At 39.6% G+C, this 26392-nt stretch overlaps 1 protein-coding gene and 1 pseudogene across 3 annotated transcripts in view; both read right to left on the reverse strand.

Annotated features, from left to right (window-relative positions):
* Window positions 1–4: 4 nt before the first annotated feature.
* Window positions 5–3756, reverse strand: LOC107565921 (arylsulfatase I-like; annotated as a pseudogene).
* A 1735-nt stretch (window positions 3757–5491) lies between these two features.
* The window catches only part of ndst2a (N-deacetylase/N-sulfotransferase (heparan glucosaminyl) 2a), a 146852-nt gene continuing 125951 nt past the window's right edge, over window positions 5492–26392 (reverse strand). For all 3 annotated transcript variants that reach the window (XM_016251233.1, XM_016251232.1, XM_016251234.1), the window contains 13 exons: window positions 22420–24077; window positions 14803–14890; window positions 13642–13796; window positions 12282–12467; window positions 11091–11219; window positions 10594–10776; window positions 10061–10157; window positions 9819–9942; window positions 9357–9531; window positions 9026–9196; window positions 7942–8051; window positions 7744–7846; window positions 5492–6398 (listed from right to left, as the gene is read on the reverse strand). In XM_016251233.1, coding sequence (XP_016106719.1) covers window positions 6273–6398; window positions 7744–7846; window positions 7942–8051; window positions 9026–9196; window positions 9357–9531; window positions 9819–9942; window positions 10061–10157; window positions 10594–10776; window positions 11091–11219; window positions 12282–12467; window positions 13642–13796; window positions 14803–14890; window positions 22420–23439 — 2667 coding nt within the window. In that variant the 5' untranslated portion in view covers window positions 23440–24077 and the 3' untranslated portion in view covers window positions 5492–6272. The remainder of the gene's footprint in view (window positions 6399–7743; window positions 7847–7941; window positions 8052–9025; window positions 9197–9356; window positions 9532–9818; window positions 9943–10060; window positions 10158–10593; window positions 10777–11090; window positions 11220–12281; window positions 12468–13641; window positions 13797–14802; window positions 14891–22419; window positions 24078–26392) is intronic.

Raw genomic sequence — 26392 nt, forward strand, 5'->3', positions numbered from 1 at the left:
TTACAACCCTCCGAGAGAGGTTGGCCCCCATTGTCTGAAGAGAAGATCCTCGAGAGAGTAGCCTCGCTCCCGCAGCTCACTGACAATCTCCCCTACTGACTCGTCTACGCCGCTCACCATTGCGGCATAGTGGCGCCGAGGTCTGTTGCCAAGGGTCTGGTAGTGTCTGAGAAGATGCCCAGGAGTTTGTAATGGTGTGTGCACGGCCTGGAGGTCCACGTATAGAAATAGGAGCGTCCGCTGGTCATGACCTTTCAGGATTTCTTTCACTCTGTAAGAGTCCAAATGACCACAAAAGCTTACATGACTCAACACGGCACAGTATTTGGTTCACAAATGGTTGGTGTTTCTCACCTCTCAGTGAAAAGCCTTGTTAAGTAATTCCCACTCAGCTCCCAGGCCGGCCGTTCTCCATCATGCAGGTCGAACCCACAGGCCTCTGTACCGTCACAGCTTTGGAAGCTAAAATGGTCTCCACTGCCCGTAAGCGATCCAAGGAAGCTTTGAAAGCCACGGCTCGTTGGCAGACACTCGGGCCAGCAAAAACCCAGGTGTCATTTCCCTACCATGTGAGTGCTGTAACCAGCCTGCCGGAGCCTCTCGGGGAGCGTTGGTATGTCGGGGGGCAAGCAGAGGGGCTGCCGTGCACAGATGATCGAATGTTGAAGCCCAGTGTGAATCTGATACCTGAAGCAATAGATGGTAGATGGTGATTTTAAACAGATTCTATACCAAGGTTCCTCAAATCTGCCACTGCCCTGCAGAGTTTAGCTCAAGCCCTGATCAAACCCACCTACCTGTAACTTTCTAGTAACTCTGAAAACCTTGCTCACATTAGGGTTGGAGCTAAACCTTGCAGGACAGTGGCCATCCAGGTCTTGATTCATGGAACTCCTGACTATACTAATAAATTCACTGGGTTTAACTCCAACTAAGAAAATATACTAATATTGAATATGCAATAGACAGGATAAGATCATTTATAGTAGTATATGCATAATTGTAAGTATTATACAGTAAGATTTATGCAGTGTTTTAACAAAATAGTGGCATTAGGAAAACAATAGTGGGTCTCTTACCGTCCAGTCATAAGCTGGCTGCGTAAAGGGGGAACAGATGGGCTGAACATAGTAGTTTTCCAGCTTCACCCCTTCGCCAGCCAGCTGGTCCAACACGGACGTGTGGATCTCCGAGCCATGGTACCCAATGTCATTGTAGCCTTGGTCATCCACCATCACAAAAATAATATGTGATGGAACTCGGCCCCTTTTCTTCTGTAGTATGAATTAGTCCTAGCGCCAAGCAGAAGCAAAGCACCAGCGCATCTATAATTGCAACCAAATTGCTTGTCCGTTGACCAACCTTTTGCTGACTTCCTTATGTTGACGTTCAACTTGAACCAAGCCGGATTAATAGAGCATGCTTGCTGTTATAATCCATCTAGCAGCATGAAGGTCCTTTTCCCCACTAAAGTAGATTTGGCTTTTAAAATTGTTGTTTAAAACTAGTAAACGATAAATGAAACTTGTTCTGTAGCTCTTCTCGTTTGTTAGTCTAAGGTGGCATTCTGTATGTCAGAGTAATTTTGTGAGCAGAGCTGAATTGTCTGAGAGTAAGCACTGCTGTCCTCTAACAGGACCGTGTTACATTCCTCTAGCACACCAACCAACAGGATTATTCATTTGTTTAAAATGTTATACATTGGTAAATAACAAAAAATTTATTTTATAAATGTTACAATGTTTTCACAGTTTGTAGCAGATATATACTTTTAACATTACTTTGTATACAACATATTAAGTTTCACTGTGATGGTGCATGTGAGTATTTCTTGATGGGGTAACTGTGTAGAAATATGGAAATATAATAAAAAATACAAATCATGGGGGGGAACAAATGAAGGAAATACAGTGTTGACCCCACCTGGTCAGTAAGTGTTTTACACCCAACTAATAATAGGAAGGAAAGATTCCTCCTCTCTCTCTCTCTCTCTCTCTCCCAACACACAATTTCCACCAGAAATAAACCGTGGGTGATATTGACCCAAAACAAGCATCAGTGCAGGTGAAGCAGAGTTGATGAGACAAACCTTACAATGTTGTTTTATTGATCCTTTAATTACCTCAGAATAACAGAAAGGTGTTTACGTGCTAATGAGTTCCCAGAACAGAGGCTGTGGAGGCCGACTTTCCTGTATACAGGCTAAGTGATGCTTACTGTGGAAGTGTGCATGGAAAGGACAAGCACAGATCTATTGAACCCAAAGAGAATGCAGTCAATAAAGCCTTATTAGATACACATCAATTAAATGGACAGTTCAAGTTAAACTAAAAATTCTGTCATTTATTCACCCTTATGTTGGTCCAAACCTGTATGAAACTCATTCTTCTGCTGAACACAAAAGTTGGTAACTGTTTAACAGTCTTAGTTACCATTACTTTCACTGTATGGACAGAAAATATGTCTCTGTCATAATAAGAGCATTCTCCACCCCAGAAGATCAAGTACATTTTGATTTCTCATGATTAAACACCCTTTTTTCTTTTTAAAGACATTTTCAAAAGTGTCCCCCTTCCAATCCATCCATAAAGTACGCACAAATACACACTAACATACTTGGACTGGGCTCATATTTGGAGTAAAAGTGTCAAGTTGTGAACCTTATCAGTTCAGTAAATCAAAGGAGACGCTAATGGCATTGAACTAGTGGCCTCTGAATTCTACTGAAGCCAGACGGCCACTGACAGACAACATAAATCATGTGACATTTGCGAACACAACAGCTACACCAGCAACACCTATAGATGAAAGTGAAAGGCCATCATAGGAGATTACTGCTGTAGTTATGCAGACAAAGGTTGTGAGAATTAAAATGGGGGAAACAAACAATGACACACGAGATATCTCTCTCTCTCTCTCTCCAATGAGAGGAGAGGTGCGGCACACATATCCGGCCCTCTGAAGGGCTATCGACCGCTCTCAGGTTTGCTCTGCCAGCGATCTCCTCTATGTAGCAGAGAGGAAATCAATGCCACAAAATGAGTCAATTTCCTACATTAAGCCAAAACAGACGACAATCTCGCCCAAGTGGGAGATTTCACAGCCATTTCAGAGCAGGGAGAGAAAATGGAGGAGGCAGCCAGGGGGAAAAAGAAAAGAAAAAAAAGCTCAAAATGAGTAGCCTTGGCTGTTTACTGCGTGTAGTAAGCAATTAATTGTCATCAAGGCTTTAGTGCAATTGGTTTTGCTTCTTACAGGGATTGTTCACACAATTTTTCAGTTTCTGACAAAAACTGTTCTTCTTTTATGTTCCAAAGAAGAAAGCAAATCATATGGGTTAGGAACAAAGTGATTAAATGATTACAGAATTTAAATTACTTTAAACTACTGAAAGCACAACGTGACAACATACTACACTGAACTTTCTGAAAAGTGACAAAGCCTGTTTAGTAAGTCATTTAGAACAGCAATGGCTCTTTTCCTCTATTACAACTAAATATACATGAGTAATACACAAACACACTCAATAGAGGTGTAAACCCATTTGTGGCCAGACACCCACTGAGCAGCCCATTAAGCATTAAAGCTCATGTGTTATTAATAAACGGATAAATGGAAATGTTCCAGGTGTACAGTGTGTGTATGCATGCATTATGTGAGATGAGAGAATTAGGCTACCATCAAAATCACTCAAAGCCTATAGCTCCACTATGTGGAGAGAAAAGGCATGACAACTAGAACATTACTTGGAGACATCGAAAAGGCCAGTCGTATAACAACTTGTTGCATTAAAAAATGAAACTGAATGTGGTTATTTACACATACATTAATGACCGGTGCATTTCAGGTTTTCATGCAGGGTGTTGGAGTATTTAGAGAAATTATTACGAACAGTGCATTTTGAAAGGGAAATCATCTTCTCATTCACATGTCTCTTTTTACAGACACGTCTTCTCTTAACAACTCTTCCACAGGAAGCTCATTAAGCAGTAGTGTGATTATGGTTAGACAAAATGTGGTTTGCTTGAAGTCACTGAAATGAAGACTGAGCTACTTAAAATGTATTCACTGTTAGACACAATATGACTGTTACACACATTTTTCTTGTGCTTTTAGGCAGCAAATATAAAAATATTAATAAGTGCTTCCCTAGACAGAACTGTGTTCACTTTGTAAGTTCCCTTTGTGTGTTCTACAGTAGTCAACGTTAGAAGTGGATCAAAACCTTTTGTTGTCCTAAAACCAAAACAATACCCTTTTTTGTCTTAGGACAACTTTGATGAATTTTTTGACCCACTTCAAATGTCAACTACTATATTTTGTAGTGTAGCTCCTCTGCTTGAATGAAGAAAGACCAAAATCTCTAAACTGATTTTAGGAACATACATTACACTACTGTCCAACAGTTTGGGGCCGGTAAGATTTTATTTGGTCATAGATTTCCATTTCAAGTAAATGCTGTTTTTTTCTTTTACTTTTCTATTCATCAAATAATCCTGAAAAAAAGGCATCATGTTTCTTGAATCAGCATATTAGAATGATTTCTGAAAGATCATATGACACTGAAGACTTAAAGGGTTAGTTCACCCAAAAATGAAAATTAGGCTGTGTTTTACTCACCCTAGAGTCATCCTAGGTGTATATGACTTTCTTCTTTCAGACGAATCCAGTCGGAGTTATATTAAAAATGGTCTTTGATTTGTGGATATTTTTCTTACAAAAAGGCATCGATTCGCTACAGGAGGCCTTTGTTCACCCCCCGAATCCATGTGAGAGACTTTTTTTTAATGGATGGGCACTTTTTATTTAACTTCTTTTGGACTGATGCATGCAACACCCGCTGAGTGCCATGAAACAGCAAAGACCATTTTTAATCTAACTCCGACTGGATTCGTCTGAAAGAAGAAAGTCCTATACACCTAGGATGGCTCTGGGGTGAGTAAAAGGCAGCCTAATTTTCATTTTTGGGTGAACTAACCCATTAAGTAATGGCTGCTGACAAAGGTTTTCCATAACAGGAATAAATTACATTTGAGAATATAATAAAACTGTTATTTTTAATTGCAGTATTTCAGAATATTGTTTTACTTTATTTGATCAAATAAACTCAGCCTTTGTGAGCATAAAATAGCTTCTTTCAAAAATCTGACCTTTATAGTGTATGTCTAATAACATCTGCAATTAAAAACTAACACTTAAAACACTGGTATCAAATTTTCCTTGAGCTAAAAATAATCAGGAAGCAGGCAGGGACTCCCTGAACTGAATCAAATGAGGTGCCAAAAAGATTTTCACCTCTACTTTTTAAACCCATAATACCTTCTTCTCTTTTCTCAAAAGGCTCAATTCCAGACCAAATGATTCACACAAACATATCCAACCTCTCTAAGTGTTTATTAGAGATAATACAGCGTTGGGAGGTTTTAAAATAAACTTTTTACGAAAAAAGAAAAAGACAAGACAGCAGCTCCTCCTTGTGTAGGACAGACCACAAATGACAGCACAGCCCTTCTCCTCTCCCGCTTTCACAGCTCCTGACATACAACACATCTGCCACAGCTTCTACAGTAACTTCCACACTTCAGTGCGTGTAGTGTAGAGGAAAGTGCATGTATAGGATAAATACGGGATACACCTGATAAGACACTTGAAATAAAAGCTTTCCACTGGACGAGACATTGAACAGATGCTCCCTCGATTGCATATACTTTCTTACCGTTTGGTTTCTGATCCAGCTTTGTGCGTTTGTGCGTGTGGAGAAGACAAGGGCTGCGGATCTGACGTCCTCTAGGCGACCTATTCAAACAGAGCTCTGGCTGTACACAAATGCTGTCAGGTTCAGCTGTCACAATCCCACCCACCCGGACCCAAAATATACAACGCTTTTAAATGTACAATGTTTTACAATCATTCCTCAGACGAGATGATCAAGGCTAGACTGTGTATGTTTTTGTACGAGTACTAGTGTGTATTAACACACTTAAGTCACCAATAAATTCATGCTTGTCCACACTGGTAGTGCGTTCTGGTCCTGACAGGCAGGTCTGTCATAGATAAAAGGAGGGACTACATTTCCCAGCATTCCCTCGTCTTCAGCATCTCAGACAGTGAGCACCTTGGCAGCAGAGAGAGGCTGAAGTTTGCAGTCCACTCAAAGCCGTCAGTCATTTCATCTGCTACTATAGTTTTGAACCGAGTGGTTTTGGTACCTCTGTAGTGAGCGGACACAATTTTTTAGGCGTTCTGATACTGGAGGCCCAAGTGACGTTGTCTCAGCTCCAGCTGGCGCTCTGGAGCTCTTCTCTGAGCCAGGTGGGTAATGCCTGACCCAGCCGATTCAGCAGCCGTAACAGTTCCAGGTTATGCTCCCTGTAGTACTCCGTCAGGAAGGCACGTGTCTGGGAAAGACACAAACAGAGCTGTTTAAGGAGGCCTTCAACTCTTAACTGCTGTGTGCCTATAGCCATGATTATGTTCAAATATACAACATCTGAGAGTGCCTTCGCTTTACCCACTAGTTTTTGTTTTATACAATATACATTATTATTCATTCTATTAATCTTTCTATAAAAAAACAACATTCAAAATTAAATGATTATCATTGTAATTTTTATTAATAATTAAATATTTCTAATGCAATTATAAATTATTGGATTATTAATTTTATTACTATTAGCTGTAGTAATAGTACTAAATTATTAGAATCTACTATAAAAGTATAAATTCTGTTATTAATTCTATAATAACTATTATTATTAAATATTTAAACATTACAGATTATTGGATAATCATGATGATAATTGTATTATTCTTAATAATAACAATAATACATTTTACAATTATAAATGATTAGGGTTACACTATTTTAAGGTGTCCTTTTTACAGTAATTATACATTTAAATACTGAGTAATATTAATTAACTACATGTACTTACTATATAGTTACGGTTAGGATTAGGGTTACTTGCATGTAATTATGCATAATTGATTGTTATAATAATAGTAAGTACATGTAACGTGTAACAAGAACACCTTAAAATAAAGTGTCACCATTATTAGTTCTATTAATTCTTATGTATAATTATTATTTCAAAATATTAAAATGTTATATTTGATAAAATTACTAATTTTGTAATTTAAATGTACAAATTTTAAATTACAAAATTAGAAATTATGATAACGATAATGTTACTATTATCATTATTATTATTATTAATAATAAAAATACAAATGGTTGTACAATTGTTAATACAATTATTAATGATAATCAAATGATCAAAGATTTAGGTAGTTGAATCAGCTGATAATTGTAACTGACCCTGTATATTTATATTTTTCACTATGCCATATTCTGTTTGTTTCAAAGAAATAATGTGAAATAATGTTTAACTTTCAAACAATAAAAAAAAACATGACAAAAAGCCTGATGTGTATATGATCTAGATGCCACTCAGACAGCATGAGTTTTTGCATTCCACTGCTTTCTTTTTTGCACCAGACACAGCGAACAGTTAAACTGTTTTCAGAAAACTTAAACTGTAAACGTCAAGGCTTGCCCTATGTGTTGTTTCATTCGGTTTGCAACAAAACATATGACATGACTAGCTGATCTGTGTGAGGTTGAGCCCATCACTTCTCACTGCCGGTGAGTCACCAGTCTATAACAGCGTGTCCTTGCCACTGGCATCGTTCAGAACGAGAGAGAAAGTTTTATGAGGGAGAAGAGATGAAACTATCATCTACCTCAGGGGCCATTTCTGGATATTTTCTGCCTTTACTCTTCCCCAGACACTTGGGACGCCCACCTTCCAACCTCTGACACCAGAATCCTTTACCCTCATCAAAGCTGCAATACACACATAACACACAAACACATGTATATAAGAAAAATGTCCAGTTTATTCACAAGTGTTCATTAACAGAGTGAGGTGAAGGACTCACACGAGAGCCTGGGTGTAGTTGAAGATGGGTGTGACCCCCAGGAACCGCTGGATGCCATCCATCACCAGGGCCGGGTTAGATCGAAGCAGGGCGCCGTCTACAATATGGAGCTACAGTGGAAAAGAGAGAAGAGAGTTCAGAAAACAAATAGCAATGCAAATTTTGAAGAGATATTTTGAGAAAAGCATTTGTTGAATTTAAAGTGAAAATGACAAAAGCACATAAAAATAAATTAAAACGTAAATATTTATTTTTGAAATAAAAATAATTAAATACTTTTAAATATTTTAATAATATTGAAATGTTCCTCTGCAATGCAAAGCTTATGGCCAATTCACACCGCACCGACAAACGCCAACAGACTAGTCTGTCGGCATTTGTTGGCGTTGGTCGGAGTTGGTTTTAACCCGACTGAACATGTTTAATCGGCGTTTGTTGGGTCGTGGAATGTCTGAGCAGTGTGATATGATTTTCCAACAAACGACAACAAACTCTGACGCAATCTGACCTAGCCACGAACCGTTGCCATGACAATGAGGCAAGACTGCAAGTAGGTGCTGGCCGCGCTTAGGAAAATAACTTTAAAAATGGCAGGTTTCTGGACAAACCAGAAAGAGGAACAGTTTTTGGATCTTTGGGAGGAGAGGCCAGAGCTTTATGCGTTGGGTGTGTCCGAGTATACCAACCGCAACGCCAGGGGGAATACGATCAGATCGATCGCTACAGCGCTTGGGCAATTTCACAATGGAAATTTATTTGACAATATAATATTATAATACATTATAATATAACAGTATAATTTTGATTGTTGTTACAAGATCATCAATTTTCCTCCCTAGTTAACTCTCCCCGACTTGCAGTCTGTTGGGGCAGTGTGAACATGACAGTTATTTTTCATAAAATTCTAAATCCAGCGGCCAACGTGTCTGTTGGCGTTTGTCAGTGCGGTGTGAATTGGCCTTTAGTAGAAAATTTAGAACTTAGAACTACATTCAAACCTACAGATTTCAAATGCGTTTGCCCTGATAGTTATTAAACACATCAAAAGCAAGAAAAGGCAATCATACACAGATAACTGTAGTACCTGTCTGGCCGGGTAGTGCACAAGCCAGCGCTCGAGATGTGTAGCGTAAGTCCCAGGCTTAAGGCTGTGGCTCTGAAGGGTCAACAGCTCTTTAGATGCAGACGGACCTGCTGTTACAACATCGTGGAAGGTGTGGTTAATGGCAGCAGCGTCCTGGTGTGCTCGCTGATGCTGACGAGACATAAAAACCACACAAAACTCCATTAAAAAAAGCTGCTACCAGGACCTTTAAATGATCACTACTGCTGGACTGTTACATAAAAAAAAAGACCACACAATATGAGAGAAAGAGAGAGGGGGAATGAGATGAATGAAAGCTGTTGTAGAGTACCTGATACCAAGAGTAGGCTCTGTCGACTGGGTTGATAAGCAATGCTATGATCTTGGCTCTGGGCAGTAAGGCAGCAGCCCTCTTTGGAACCATCTCTGTATCAAAGTAGTTGGCACTTTTCTCAAACATGAAGTCTGTGCTGACGTTCGAGGGGAAGGGAAAGAAGTCCATGTACCTGCAAGAGATTAAGATGTGCAATAACAACAAATATGCTACAAGAGGTTACAATAAATGATTTTTAGTCTTCCATTACAGGACACTTTAATGTCATCTCACTGTTAAAATTCATTTTTAAGCAGAGGGCTTATCCTGTACCTAAGTAATGGATCTATTAAAATTTCAATATGAAACCTAGACAGTATTACAGATATAATAAAATGGAGGGGGGATAAACTTATTATGACTAATGATTTGTCTCTGCTACACTGGCTGGGAGTGAAAAAGATGTGCTGTGTATATTACCAGTCAATGCCGTTGTGGTAATTCGGCCCGTTAAAGAACTGGATCTCTTCAAAGGTGACTGGGCTGGGGAAGTTGCTGGTGATGGCGGGGTGAAGGGTCAGGAAGGAGTGCAAAGCTGAGGTACCTGTGGTCAGAAATAAACAACATCAAACACAGTCTCTAAGGTTGTATTTTGGACAATTTATTTATTTGGTTACCCAAAGTAAGATTTAAGGTTTGAGTTTGGAAATACCAGGACTCACCTGTTTTCTGTGGGCCAATAACCAAAAACTTGGGCAGCCTATCACAGGTCTTTTCTTTGGACCAGATGTCTTTGTGTCTTTTGTCATGACAAGGATTCTAAATGGATAAAAATATGAAGAAAACATTCCTACATTTTTGCATTTCACATTTTATTTGATTAATGAATTTTCATAACTTTTCCATCCATTCATTATTAGAGTTTTAATTATTATAATATAAATGAACACTATTTTATCATTTTACAAAAAATTTTTTAGAGACTCCTTAAATGATTTTCCTTTTGCATTCAAGCACCAATCATTGTAATTAATAGATCTTAATTGTAATACATATTAGTGCACAAACATCTCCAGAAACAGTCACAAACGTCTTCAAAAACTATGAATATCAGGATTTTATTAATTATTATGAGGTCATATATATGTGCAAATAGATGCAGAAATAAATATGTATTAATACAATTATTATAATTATAATTGTGATTACAATCCCAAAGATTTTTGTATTTATTGTTTTTGTGCCTTTATTATACCTGCCATAGGGGGTCCATCTCCTCTGGAAATATCTGGAAGTATTTCTCGGCTAGTTCCATAGGAGGTAGAGTCTGTAGCCGTAGGTTGGTCCAGCACTGCACGAACTTCACCAGAGACTCAAAGGTGTATAGGCCGAGCCGATCGTTTCCGTAGTTAGACAGGTGAGTCATGAATATGCTGATCTGAGGGTGGGGACAGTGTTATTTACACACAACTTAATTTAGTCGCTTTTTAAATAAAGCTTCGGAAACATCTACTGTTTTCATTTTGAAGATCATAATTTAGTTTATTTTTCCAGCTGCCGCACTAGCAAACACTTGAGGCGATAGGGCCAAACACAAACAAAAGCATAGAGTGCAAGGGCAGGACTCTGTCACCGCTTGAGGCTTTGGAAAAGATAAACAAACACGCACAAAGAAAAATATACTCGCTGCCATTCACTAAACACACACACAAGCACAAACACAGAGGGGAAAACAGCACAAACGCAACTCACAGGGTTTAGGAGGACAGTGAGGAAGAGTTCTCCTCCACGTATGCTCTTGTCCAGCTCCCGAGATCCTCCAGGGTACTCATTATAGAAGATGGTGTGAGTAAAAAGGCCACATGTCTGCCTGGGCAACACCTGCAGACAGAAGAAGGTGAGAGACCTGTACAGCATTCAACTCTGCTTCAGGCACTACACAGGCGTACTTCAAGACAAATGTATTAGAAGGAATGAAACTGTCATTAGTCATTTAATCTGATCATGGTGGGCGCAATTTTTAGCTCAGACTACAATAACATGATTTTGCACTATTGTTCTTGGATTTGAAAACACTGGGTCTAATTCATACACAAGCAAAATTAATTTCTATAATCTTTGTTGGATACACTGTTGCACTGAATTGAATAATGCAAGATTTACAGATTAAATCGTTCTGCTTGTGTTTTATTAATAAAAGCCCTTTCACACTAAACGCAATGCGAAAAAAACGAATCACAGACACGTTACTGCTCAAAGTTTGGGATCAGCAAGATGTCTTTATTTTTTAAACACATTAATATTTTAATTCTGCAAGTATGCATTAAATTGATCAAAAGTAAAGTGACAGTAAAGACAATTTTTAACATTACAAAGGATTTTTATTTCAAATAAATGCTGTTCTTGTAAATCTTATATTTAAGAATCCTAAAAAAGTATCATGGTTTCCACAAAAATATTAAGCAGCACAACTGATAATAAGAAATGTTCCTTGATCACCAAATCAGCATATTAGAATGATTTCTTAAGGATCATTGGACACAAAATGAGCGTTGCCATCACAGGATAATAAAATTTTTTTTATTAAAATAGAAAAATGGTTATTTTAAAATTCAAATAATAATAAAATTAATGCAAATATAATAGATGCCATTTTAAACCACAACATATGCACTTTCACATTTACACTTTTTCATGTTTTAAAAAAAAAAGGAACTTCAGTAATGCAGTAACAATTAAAACATTAAATGAATTAAAATTTTAATCTCTTGACTGCCCTTATTTTATAAAAAGGAATTTAATGTGAAAAAAACAAGATGTCAACAAACTATGTTGTTAATGAATACTGAACAAATTGTACATAAGAGATCATTTTCACTGTTTCTATCCTCATGTTTTTTGTATAAGATCATCAAGATTTACAGTGAAGTGGTAATGTTTCACCTTTATGCCACGATGTATGAAGCCCCTGCGATGGCGTGCCGGTCTCAGATGTGGATATTCTTCTGTGCTGGTCACGGTGATCCCCCATACACTCTTCCAGGCCTCGTACAGCTGGCTGTGTACAGGATACACCCCTGAATGGTGGGGGGCCACAGCGTACCCCATGTCTGTGGGAATACCATGCTCCTGTAATGACAAGAGACAAACAAACGCTCCTGAAGGTCAATCACAAAGCTACCCGCCACTTGAAATTCACTCGCAATTGCACTGCCAAGACGTATGGGGCGAACGGAAGTAGAACAGAGGAGAAAAGTCGATACGAGACGCATTAGAGATGCCGTTAACAAGACATGTCATCAGAGCATGTGCGAGAGAGAAGCTTTTGATTATGCTTCTCTGCAGAAGAAAAATCTAACTCCGTGTCAAGAGGCATAGTTATTTCTAACACCACAGGAGGGTGGTAGACAAACACATTCTTAAGATGAGCAAAGGGCTTTACTTTCAGTCTAAGGTGCCACTTTAAGAGCTCCACGTGCGTGTTCCTTCACGCTCGTGTGTGTGTGTGTGTGAGAGCACAAACTGTGAGCCCCGAGTTAAGGACGGCCCTTTGCAGGCTCATTTAACCTTGATGAAGGAGCTGTGTCTTCTCCATTGAGCAGAGTGCAGGAGAAGGCATATGTCAGTGTCTGCTCTAAAGACAGGATGTGACGGAAGGATTAGCGAGAGGAGGAAAGGGCCGGTTAGTATTCACGGCGCACTCCCTCTCACTATCTGTCTGCCGGCGGTCCATATACCACTCCAATGACCATCATTACACCAGGGTGGGCTCGTTTCAACAGGCCAAATTCACAATCTCCTCGGCGGATGCACTCCAAGTCAAGGTCAAAGAGAATCTTACCGATCCAATGAAAAAGTGCTAATACAAATCTATAATGAAATACTAACATGAGATAAAGCTGGCGGGCAGAGAATCGATACTCGCACCTTTGCGACAGCAGCAATAATGGCTGTTAATAGTAACACAATGATGAAGGAACAAAGCGAGCTCCCCTGTCGCAACACAACAAATGGAGGGAAAAACTAATATGGAAAACAAATTTTTTTTTGTGTTAAAGTGCATTTGCTTATCCAAGTTTAGTATTTAAAGTAAAGTATACACAAGTCTTTTGTAGGCTGGTTGAAGAGTGTAAAGACATTCAACTAATGGAGTGCCAATGGAGGGGCGGGATCACCTGTATGTCCAAACAATGCTAGACGTGTGGAGGGTTTGGTAATATTATGTTTGCAATTCTGTTTGGGGCTATTAGTGGCACAGGAATTAAACAGTTCAGCTTTAAGGTGTATCATTTTACCAACAAACCTGTGCAAACTGCATGTTGAGTCTCATCTGCTCCGCCAGCACACTGACATTGTGGAAAAGGTGCGGCTGCATGTGACTCCACATGTGTGGAAACCACCAAAACTCATGCCGGTGCTGCAACAGCATGTCGTCGCCTTCATCCTCCTCCTCTGTACCTGCAAAAACACATATACGTACTGCTGAAGTTTAATAGTAAACACATTTGGGCCTAAAAGAGCTTAAGAAAAATCTTTGCTTTTTTTTAGTTGTTTTTATAAATTGAACAGGAAAAAAAGATTTGAAATCTGATTGATTTTTGTTATTTAGTCTCATTCTGTACAATAAGATGAGATTTTACGTTTCTTTGGCATCTCTCCTGCTCTTATGTAGTTAATGTGTTAACACTAGATACTTCCCTTATGGAAAATAATAGTGACACATTCATTGTTAAAATTTCCCTCATATTTACCCTGTTCACCTACTCTACTGTTTAGAAGTTTAGGGGCAGCAAGATTTCTTTTCTTTTTAAAAAAAAGAAAATTAATGCTTTAATGATGCATTAAGTTGATGAAAAATGACAGTAAATACCATTAAATGTAACAAACATTTACATATATTTAAAATAAATGCTGTTCTTTTGAACTTTCTATTCATCAAAGAATCCTGAACAAAAATGGACCACACTTGCTACAAAAATATTAAGCAGTGCAACCATTTTCAACATTGATATTAATAAAATGATTCTTGAGCACCAAATCAGAATATTAGAATTATTTCAGAAGGATCATGTGACACTGAAGACTGGAGTAACGGCTGTTGAAAATTCAGCTGTCATTCACATAATAAAAATTACATTTTAAGAAAAAATTTTATTAAAAAAAAAAATATATATTTTAAATTGTAATAATTTCACAATATTACTGTTTTACTGTATTTTTGATCAAATAAAGGCAGCCTTGGTGAGCATGAGCATGTTTCTTTCAAAAATAAAAGTCTTACTGATGCCAAATCTTGCATTGTAACTACTGTAGACATGCTAGCAAAAGTGACTTCATTCTGAACAACAACAACAAAAATAGATCTGGCCATTAATTACTTTTTTGTTGGTTTAACAAATCAGATTTAAACAAGAAAAAAATCAGATTTCTCCTGCCGTGACAACAAGAAAACTGAAAAAAGTACCTGCATAGTAGAACTTCCCAGAGAATCCAAGATTGAAGGTGAAGTTGGGAACTAGCGTCCGCAGTTTATTCTGTGTGTTGAGCAAAGCCTTGAAATAAAATAGTTATCACTTTAATAACACGCTATCAAAGTCCTGCCTAAAATCTGTGGAATAAGATTAGCAATATGCCAAGAATAAAAACATTTGACTTTACTCTGAGCTATGCTTGAAGGCAAAAACAACAACAGTAGTGTTAAACGAATCTCTCCAGTACCTTAGGCATTCACATTAAAACAAATGCATGAACTAAAGTCACCAATAGATGGCATTGTGGTGCCAATTCAGTCCTATGAAGGAAAGAAGAACTTTCAGGCCGTCGGCCAGATCGACAGACTGAGTGGGATGAGAAATATACATTTGCATTCAAATCTCCTCTACCCACGGGCAGGTCAGACGTGCGAATGAAGCCGCAGCCTTAACATCAATCTAAACTCATCCTTGCAAAATGAACACATTTCATAACGTAGCATCACTGCGCACATCTAGCTAATGACGGCGCTGTGAGGCTTGAAATACAAAATGATCCTGCCATCAAGCCCTTCAAGCCCTGAGAGTGATACGGGGGTATAAGCGAATTACAGCGCTGTTCCAGCACAAATCAGACGGCGGGGAGAGATAGTGTCGCTTCCCGCACAAATCTAACACAAAGCCGGGCCGATAGTTGCGGCAGTATCACAAATCAAGCCGTGCTGCCGGGGAGAGAAGGCTGCTGCTTCGCAATGAAGAGATGGCATCTTTCGCTGATTTAAGAGCCGCCGGTGTCCCCGGGTATGAGTGTATCCAATATTTGTTCTGCTTTGAGAGTGGGTTTGCTCAGCATGTCGGCATAATCCTGCTGTATTTATGGCAATCTGCGAGCCATCCAAGATTGCAGAGTGATGCCCAGCGTGGACAGATTCAGTAGTGTGAATCACCTTTGACACGTTGATTAAAGAAGAGTTGGTTTAAAAAAAAAAAAGGTTTTCCTTTCACAATCAATAACTGTGTTCAATGAGTTATGACAAAGTAAGAATAACAGCCAATATGGCAAGAGGACAGAGGGCCAGAGGTCAGAACACAGCTTTTGTCACCACTGACCTTTGCTGTCACAACAGACTTGGCTCAGCACTGCAGCAACACTACTGAAACATTTTCATACCTGAATCCTATTTTCTTCCCATAGCCCGTCTGATTATCTCTTGACCTAACAGACTAGGGCTCAAGATGGTTGCTGAGACAAGATTCAGCCGGATGCACAACAAAGCCAGTCCAATGTTGTATCCGGGAAAGGCATCACATTTTGACAGCGGACATGGGCAAAACAGTCATTCCCTTACAGATCATCTCTTCTCCCTGTACAGCTGACACTCAATAGTCACATGAAATCGCTAAGTACAGCTGGACTGTCGAGAAGCTCAAATTCACATCTGTAAAAATCAAGACAACATTCTCAAGTACACCATACATCTACACATTACTCTTATTATATAGCAGCAATCATTGTCTAAACCAATTAAAAGTACATTTTTAAAGAAGGAACTATACTATTTTTATGTCTATTTATTAGTAAATGTAAAAACAATGTTTAATTTACATTTTTAATGTAATTAAAAATTAAATGCATTTGATAACAAATTAATAATTAATTATGTCTTGTTATTTTTAAGTGGCACACATAATTCACTTCTAACAGAATTTTATTTAGGATGCCCAGTTTTTTTTTTCTTCAGAACTCCATCTGCCGATACATATGTGGAATATTCCCCATTTTAAGACACCAAAATGAAAAAGGACACGATCATGATGTCATTTGTTTTTTGTGCTGTTTCAATGAAGACAGGCTCACCTTGTACATGATATCTGCCAGTATCCCAATGACCTGCGCTATTTGTAACAAACATACAAGCTAAAAATGCTGAAATAATCTAGTTGTCCCATAGATACAGTACAATGTGTATACATTAACTTACCGTATTGACCCGAATATAAGACAATGTTTTTTTCTTGGAAATACATCTGAAAAAACGCGGTCGTCTTATATTCAGGGTCTAGACGTTGACATGTCAATAATACACCCACAACACTAGGTGGCGCCAAATACGCATAAAACCAGTGTGCCATGTTAAAAATTAAATGCATTTGATAACAAATTAATAATTAATTATGTCTTGTTATTTTTAAGTGGCACACATAATTCACTTCTAACAGAATTTTCTTTAGGATGCCCAAAGTTTTTTTTTTTCTTCAGAACTCCATCTGCCGATACATATGTGGAATATTCCCCATTTTAAGACACCAAAACGAAAAAGGACACGATCATGATGTGTCATTTGTGCTGTTTCAATGAAGACAGGCTCACCTTGTACATGATATCTGCCAGTATCCCAATGACCTGCGCTATTTGTAACAAACATACAAGCTAAAAATGCTGAAATAATCTAGTTGTCCCATAGATACAGTACAATGTGTATACATTAACTTACCGTACTGACCCGAATATAAGACAACGTTTTTTTCTTGGAAATACATCTGAAAAAACGCGGTCGTCTTATATTCAGGGTCTAGACTTTGACATGTCAATAATACATCCACAACACTAGGTGGCGCCAAATACGCATAAAACCAGTGTGCCATGAAATACGTAATGTAATGCGTGTTGTAAAGATCGCGAGTAAAACAAAAGAATAAGAAAACCTTCCAGCTGCGTGACTGTCTCGCCTGTTTCACACATACTCCGTGTGCAGTGCGTGTGCGGTGCAGAAGCAGCATGGACTCGTTGTGCTTTCACACGTCGCGTTTGCAGTTCGCTCCTGATCCGCGGCTGTATACCACAAACACAACATTTATCCATTATTTTGATTTCAAATCCAAACGTAGTTAGCCTATACTGAAAGTGCTTTTTCAGCATTGTGATCCTCTTTTAACAGTACAGTTAACAATCTTTCATAGATGTATTCACGTTTAAACTCAATTACAGACGGAGTATGTGTGAAACACACGTTAGCCTGATGGGACCAAACTCCCTTTGTGTTTTTAAATGTAAGACAGTACTCAGATTTGAAGACTAGCCTACAGTAAGATTTAACTTATACTGTTAATAAGATTTTGGTAGGCTACTATTAGATGGATAGCCTAAATGTCCTAATTCAGATGGGCTACCTGTTTTTTTTTAATGGTAAAAAAAATGGTAGGAAAAATATGCAATATGAAAATAATTGAAGACAAAATGTGTTTTACTGAGAAAAAACAAGATTTGGTTATTAAAAAGCCTTTTTTCAACAGGTACATCTGGAAAAAGGGGGGTCGTCTTATATTCGGGCCAATACGGTATATAGCAGTGAACTGTGTGTACATATGGGCATCATATATGCATGTGTAGTGAGTAGGTGGAAATAAATAAGCTTCAGTTCTGAAAAAGCATATGGAGTAAGAATAGATGCGATTAGTCCACCATTAGACACAGTTTGTTTGAGTTTTCTATGCAGCACCACTGGCTGCGGTGATTACAGCCCACTTGTTCAGCTTGAGGCCAGGTGGCATGGCATACATCACCATACAAATCTGGCAAAAAATCAACAACATAAACACAGCTCTGTGGGTGGATAATCTGTGTGTTACACACATATTCCTGCAAAACACTTATGCTATCCGTGGAAAAAAAAAAGAAGAACATGGGTGAACTAAAAACTGTGTCCTTGCTCCAAGGTATTGTCCCCAGTAACCATTATGATTAAGACTGACTGTAAAACGAAAACATATGGAAATTAGATGCTGCATACATTTTCAAACATTCTTTCACCAGTAAATAATAAATAGCACCAGTTGTGTAACAGAGGTGATTACAGCCCACTTGTTCAGCTTGAGGCCAGGTGGCATGGCATGGCATACATCACCATACAAATCTGGCAAAAAATCAACAACATAAACACAGCTCTGTGGGTGGATAATCTGTGTGTTACACACATATTCCTGCAAAACACTTATGCTATCCGTGGAAAAAAAAAAGAAGAACATGGGTGAACTAAAAACTGTGTCCTTGCTCCAAGGTATTGTCCCCAGTAACCATTATGATTAAGACTGACTGTAAAACGAAAACATATGGAAATTAGATGCTGCATACATTTTCAAACATTCTTTCACCAGTAAATAATAAATAGCACCAGTTGTGTAACAGGCTGGGTTTTAAGGGATGTTCAGGGCTAAATACAAGTTATGCTCTATCAACAGCATCTGTGGCATGTTGTTGATTACCACAGAAAGTAACTGACTCATCCCTCAGTCTGCAAAAACAAAATGTGTTGATAAAAATGCACTTACAATGGAAATCTATGGGGCAAACATATAACACTGGCTCCATAAAATTCCACTGTAAAGGCACATATGCTATTGAGAGAGCTTAACTTGTATACAGTGGTTTTCATACCAAGGTACTGGATGGATACCCTCAGGTGTTTCACAAGACAACTAATTTTAAACAAAAGTATAACATAATATTAAATATACATTTGCATGCGCATTTGCTGAAAATGAAATTGAGTAAAGGCACCGAGAGCACCCACCACGATATTAGTTTATACCAGGGGTAGGCAAGTTCGGTCCTAGAGAGCCGCAGTCCTGCAGAGTTCAGCTCCAACCCTAATCAAACACACCTGAACAAGCTAATCAATGTCTTCAGGATTACTACGGCTATAGGCAGATGAGTTTTTTTTTTCAGGGTTGGAGCTGAACTCTGCAGGACTGCGGCTCTCTAGGACCGAACTTGCCTACCCCTGGTTTATACAAAAAAAGGCAAGAACCACCAAAAAGGTGAGATATTATTCAGTTAGATTAAAGATGTCTTTCCAGTAGGGCTGGGTAAAAAATATCGAAATCTCGGTTATAATTGATTCTCAGTTTTACGAAACGATATTGATTCTTAAATCCCAAGAATCGATTATTCTAGCCTGTTTTCAGTTAATGGACGGAACATTGAAGGGCACCTCCCATCCAATATATCGCAATAAGCATTGTGCTTCGGTACTTTTAATATGAAGCAAAGTCTCAGATTTCAAAATCTGTCCATTGTATTGCAGTATTTAAACAATAAATGCCGTTTTGGCGCTGTTGTGGCATGATCACTGTAGCGCGGCGCGCCACCGCCTCACCCCTTATTTACACTGCACACATCTGCGGCATGTTACGGCTCCGAAGAGGTTTTGTTACGTCCTTCACGCGGTGCCAACTCACACCAGAAGCGGATCAGAAGCACAGCGGTAGGATTCGCGAGACCACGTGATTTGCCTGTCAGATGATGTTTGGTTGCTCATATTGTCCTTGTAAAAAAGATTTGTGATGTCATATAAGATATAACACCATGTGTTTTTGTATTTCGAGGATGAACCACTCGTCGTCGTCCATTTCTGGCCTCCTGCCAAAGATATGTGACCGTGAAATACGATCGGGAGTCTGCACAGGGTGTTTATTTTGAAATTGACATGATTTTTTGACTTTTATTTTGCATTTGCTGTGCGGTTTGGACGCGGCGTCCGTCAAAAATAGACTAGGTACTTTTAATATGAAGAAAAGTCTCAGATTTCAAAATCTGTCCATTGTATTGCAGTATTTAAACAATAAATGCCGTTTTGGCGCTGTTTTGTGGCATGATCACTGTAGCACGGGGCGCCACCGCCTCACCCCTTATGTACACTGCACACATCTGCGGCATGTTACGGCTCCGAAGAGGTTTTGTTACGTCCTTCACGCGGTGCCAACTCACACCAGAAGCGGATCAGAAGCACAGCGGTAGGATTCGCGAGACCACGTGATTTGCCTGTCAGATGATGTTTGGTTGCTCATATTGTCCTTGTAAAAAAGATTTGTGATGTCATATAAGATATAACACCATGTGTTTTTGTATTTCGAGGATGAACCACTCGTCGTCGTCCATTTCTGGCCTCCTGCCAAAGATATGTGACCGTGAAATACGATCGGGAGTCTGCACAGGGTGTTTATTTTGAAATTGACATGATTTTTTGACTTTTATTTTGCATTTGCTGTGCGGTTTGGACGCGGCGTCCGTCAAAAATAGACTAGGCGCCTATCTTTAGCGAAGCGGCGCGGAGAGCCGCTTCTGGGACGCTTTTGAAACGTGACTCTCTCATGTATATTTTACAGTATTAGTTAAGAGTTTTTTTTTTCCTTGAGAAAACTTTGCATGTGTATCAGATATACATCCAAAATAATCAATATTGTATCGAATCAAATCAAATTGGGAATCGAATCACAAGCTTGTGAATGAGAATCGAATCGAATTGTGAAATTTGTGTCAAAACCCAGCTCTACTTTCCTGAATCCTGAGGGTGAGCTTAACGAGTGAAAATATTTTACTAAGGTAGGTTTTAACATTTCCAAGGTATGACCATGATTCCCACCCATGCTATGCAACTTGATAGAAAAGTAATAGTTCACCTAAAATGTAACTTCTGTAATCATTTTTTGACATTACAATTATTTGTAATTTTGGAGCTTTTCATTCTATTCTAAAGTTCATTATATTGAACAAAGTGGCCATGTTATTGTTCCTCTTTTGTGTTACACAAAGTCAGTCCAACGAGTTTGAAATGATAGAGGCAGAGTAATGACACATAAATGACTGAATATGTATTACCGTGTAAGCTATTCCTCTAACATAAGAGAAATATTTGACATCTCTTCTGTCACATGTCTATCCATTCACCATTTTAGCAAACTACATTTAATGACCAATTGCTAACATGTTGTTGTAGAATTTTGTTTTGTAGAATGTCATTTCAAACTCGTTGGACTTACTTTGTGTAACAGAATGACAAATATAATTGATGGCGGGCTAATTAACTGCTTGACTGAGTCAGTAAGCAGACAGACAAGGCAGATTCCTCTGCTGAAGAAACATCTTCATGTTGTCAATGCAAATGTGACATTAATTGCCCTATTATTTCTTATTAGAGCTGTTAATTTACTTTGTCTGGCTTCAAAGAGGACAACCTCTGGGTGGTATATCTTTGCATGTGTACACTACACATTTACGGCTCCTGAAAGTACTGCCATGGGCTGCATTGCCGTTTCCATACTTTAGGAGGCCGGAAGCTTCTACTCAATCTGACGATGAGCACTGGGAGGGATTCATACGTCTATGTAATCAGCCCCTTTGGCAACAATGCTAATAAATAGGAGGTTAATAGGCACATTGTCCAAAGAGAGCAATTATCCCTTGCTCTAACAAGCACATTATTTTGAGTACTAGCTGTTTTAGCCTCGAATCTCCATGACACTACAGTGCTAAAGCATCGTTAGTGCACTATTTTATCTCTCAGCCAATACATTGTTACCCATTTCAAGAACATGAGTTTTGCTAGTTACACACTGGGTGAGATGAAGAGATCAATATGAATGTTCATAGGTAAACAACACTGAGCAACCTAAGAACTTTTAAAGGGTGAGATCAGCCAAAAACGAAAATGAAAATCATACTCACAGCGTTCTAAACCAAGGAAGAAAGTCATACAGGTTTGGAACGCCTTGAGAGTAAATGAAGACAGAATATACATTTTTGCATGAACTAAGTTAGAAAAGACACTCACCTTCACATCAGTCACCTTCATACGCGTACCCTCCTTTCCCACAAATATATCATCCACGTCAACTAGCAGATGCCTCTCCAAGGACAGGCAGAGTCTTTTCCCTGTCAGATATGCTATGGCATCCACAAAAATCAACTTGTGCAGCCAAAATGACAGATTGTTGCCGAACAGCACCCTTTGAATTCCGTCGTGAAGGCCAAGGTCCTGAACTACAGTGGCATGAAGGGCTCGGGGGGGGGCCAAATGGGCCAGTGCTTCTGAGGATTTTGTGACAGCCAGGAGCACGGGCTCATAGGTGCTATGGTTAGACTGAAAAACCGTCCAGTCATCGCCAGGGAGCGGGCCCTGCTCCACCTCATTGGGTTTGGTGATGTACAGTAATGGCGCGGCAGGGTTGATGTGGTAGTCCCGTAGGCCCAGGTTAGAGTGCAGGAACAGCGGGAAGCCCTTCAGCTGGGCACTAAGCAGCGAGTTCTCGTTGGCTTTGAAGAAGCCGATGATGCCTACATCAAATTCAGCACAATATTTATCCAGTAGGTCACGGTTCCAAGCATCCAAGTTGACGTACTTGAGAATGTTCTCATAAATGACCAGGGTGTAGCGGCCGACGTCACGCTCCATCAACGTAGGCATGTCCCCCTTGCTGGGTGCAATCTCAGTGTGGTAACGAAAGCGACTGGACTCGAGGATAGCCACAATCTCTTGTCCGAGCTGAGAGTAGATGCTTTCCACAAAGACCAGCACCACAGGCTCTGTTCGAGAGTTATCCACTGCTTTAACCATCCTCTGCCGGCCTGTGAAAGGGGGCAGGAAGAGAGGAGCACGTTGCCCTCCTGGTGCGGCAGCAACAACCCCACCACAGTCACTAAAGGGCAAAGGGGGCGCCTCCTTTATTTTAGGGCTGTTGCTGACATAGTAGGCCAGGAAAGCCATGGAGAGCAGGCAAAAGACGATGAGCGCCAGGATAAGGCGGTGGAGCTCGAGTTGCCTGACACCCCGCACTAACTTCCACAGCCCCATGGCCACAGCACAAACGCGAGACCGGGGAAGAGAGGGGGGCAGAGGGGAGGCTGAGAGCCTGACTGTCGCAGTGTTCGCAGCAGGAGGAGGACAACAGAGAGGAAAAGAGAAGGATAAAGGAAAAGGGTTGAGCAGCAGACACCGGCACAAGCTTTGGGTCAGGAGTAGCCATTTATGCTAGGTCACCATGGCCCCCATAGCCCATGACGTGTGTCTCCGCTTTGATTGCTGCCTCTAGCCACAGTCCTCCAATCAGGTCAGTCAGCTCTTTCACCCCCACCACACGTTCCCTGAGTGCACTCGCTCTCGGGTGGCGTCTTGGGCCTGGGATAAGAGGATTGGGTTTCTTGATCACTCTTGACACTCCTCCTCTACCACCACTCGACAAAGGATCAGCTATTTTGCTGCCGACTTTTACGTTGCTGTGCGCCGAGTTTTTAAATAAGCACGTGCCTCTCAATGCAAAGGGCTCTTTGGGATCTACTGGAGTGCTTCGAGGTCTGTGCTTCACTTGCCCCGCTGGCCTCAGTAGTGGATGCTCTGAGGGTGTTCACCACTGGGGCGGGATGGTGAACATTGCCCCATGTAGAGGCCCAGCATGGATAGCACATTCACCATTGGGCAGGATGAGTCAGAGCCTGTAAGAAAGAGAGAGAAGAGATGCAATCAGTCCAAACATTATCAAGTACCTTTAAAGAGTGGATAAAACGGGGGAAGCAAGGAGATCTGACGAAGTGGTTGTAGCCTAGACCAAATGTTGCTTCACTCTTATACTTCCAAGCAGCCATGTGGTTTTGCTATTATTGTGACTGCTGATGTGGATCACTACATTACCATGGAGTCGTCTTTTTTCTCATGACTCCTAAAATAGTCCTGGAGCCGTTGACCTCCAGTAAGATAGCATTACAGGTGGGATAGAGAGATCACTGACCTTATAGGTAGGTGACTTGAACAGTTTAAAAGGTGAACTTTGGACCCACATAGAACTAATTAGAGCATGGGAGGGCAGATGATGGGTAATTCAAAACTTTAATTGGAACGCACTGTTTGTAAATTTGAGAATATCTTAACTAATCTCCATAGGAAAGAGCAAGCTACAGTTAGATCGAGTTTCAAGACGCTGGAGAAGGAAATCATTGGATCGCAGGCACATTTTCTCCTTCCTCTCCCCACCAAGAGAGGCTTTGTCAGCTTACAGCCAGCTATCAGTCTCTGACATGATCAATGCCAGCCATGCTGTAACTATAAATCAGGCTAGCACTTAAAGGATCGTTTTTCCCACAGATGAACAAGCATAGCCTGTGCTTTGGTCAAAGGCACCTTGTCTAGGACGGGTGATAAGCTAAAAGAGAAAAATAAAGGAAATGAGAGAAAAAGCATAAGGAATGAAAAGATGCTAGAAACTAGAAACAGACCTTCACTTCCACCTTCAAAGGCTAATAATAAATGCAAAGAATCTTAATGTGGTAATTCACCTGTCTGGAAGGAGGCAAAGATAATTATAAAGAGAAAAGGAGAATGGCGGCGAAGTGCTCAGCTGCAATAAATTTATCAAACTCAGAATGAACCCTACAGAGGAACACATCCTGATACGGAAAGCTAGATTATTATTAGCCTGGGAGCACTCTAACCTCACTGACCAGTTCTCCATCAGTTCAAAACACACACACAAGCAAACACAAGTGCACACAAACAGCAGGTTTCCATCACGACACGTTGCAATTCATGAGGTCATAAAGATACACCCAGGTCAGTGTGTCCAATTCAACATTATATTATCTGTACGGTAAAGCAACAGGATGAGCGAGGGGGAACGGCAGCCCTGAATCATTGAGCAGAATGGTTTCACATGGCATGTGCTGTTGAAGCCGGGATGAAATTACTACGGAGCATTTCTCATCTCAAGAGAATAGCTTTCCCATTTGAGTCAGAGAATGCAAATCATGAACTATTCAGAGCTGAACTCGACCAGGAAATGATCAGGATGGCCATGCATATCTTGTGTTTATTACACTGCTCTTGTCAGTAAACAAACATGCTTACAGAGCAATGGTACACATAAGCACAGGAGGAAATGAGATGGGTGAGTGGGACTAAGGGAGGAAATAAGATGCAAAGAGGGAAGAAGGGATAACAGACAGTCAAGAAAGTAGACAAGCAAAGAGCAAGAAAGGCAGCAAAATGTCACTGCTAACTAAGAAAGATCCACTGACGTCCTAAAGTTGCGTATGCATGTTTGAAAGAATTGCATTTTCCCTCGTAATGAGTTTAAATAATTCTAATTTGCATATTTGTGGTTAATTACTATAAATTATTATTACTGTTCAATTATTAATAATAAGGATATTTATTATCAATGTTGAAAATGTTTATGCTGAACTGGAGTAATGACTGCTGAAAATTCAGCTTTGCAGAAAAAATTACATTTTAAAATATATAAAAATAGAAAACATTTTAGATTGTAATACAATTTCACAGTATTACTTTTTTCTGTATTTTACTGAAATAAATGCAGCCTTGGTTAAAAAAGAGACTTCTTTCAAAAACATTAAAATGTTAATTATTCCAAACTTTTGACCGGTAGTATACACAAACAGTGACTTGGCAACCTCAAGCAATTAAAATGCTGTTGGTATTAAATATGTCATTCTAAAGTGTGAGAGAAATGGAAATGAAGAGAAGCTGGAAATTTACTAGAATTGTTCTTTAATTAGCAGCAAATGGAAAGTTTTGTCTCAATATCCTGTGACAGAGATTTTTCTGCTAATACATGGCCGTGTTAATGGGGTAGAATGAGGGCAAAATGAAGGAGTGAGTAAATGTGAAACCATGTGTGAAAGCAAGAAAAATGACTGATTAGACAGGGCGTGAACAGGTGCATAAGAATGGTATCACCTTGAAGATATGCCACACACACACATTCACAAAAAATAATTTCCTGTGCTCAACTGTC

This window comes from Sinocyclocheilus grahami, unplaced genomic scaffold, assembly GCF_001515645.1.
Source record: "Sinocyclocheilus grahami isolate Dianchi unplaced genomic scaffold, SAMN03320097.WGS_v1.1 scaffold1035.1, whole genome shotgun sequence".
NCBI lineage: Eukaryota > Metazoa > Chordata > Actinopteri > Cypriniformes > Cyprinidae > Sinocyclocheilus > Sinocyclocheilus grahami.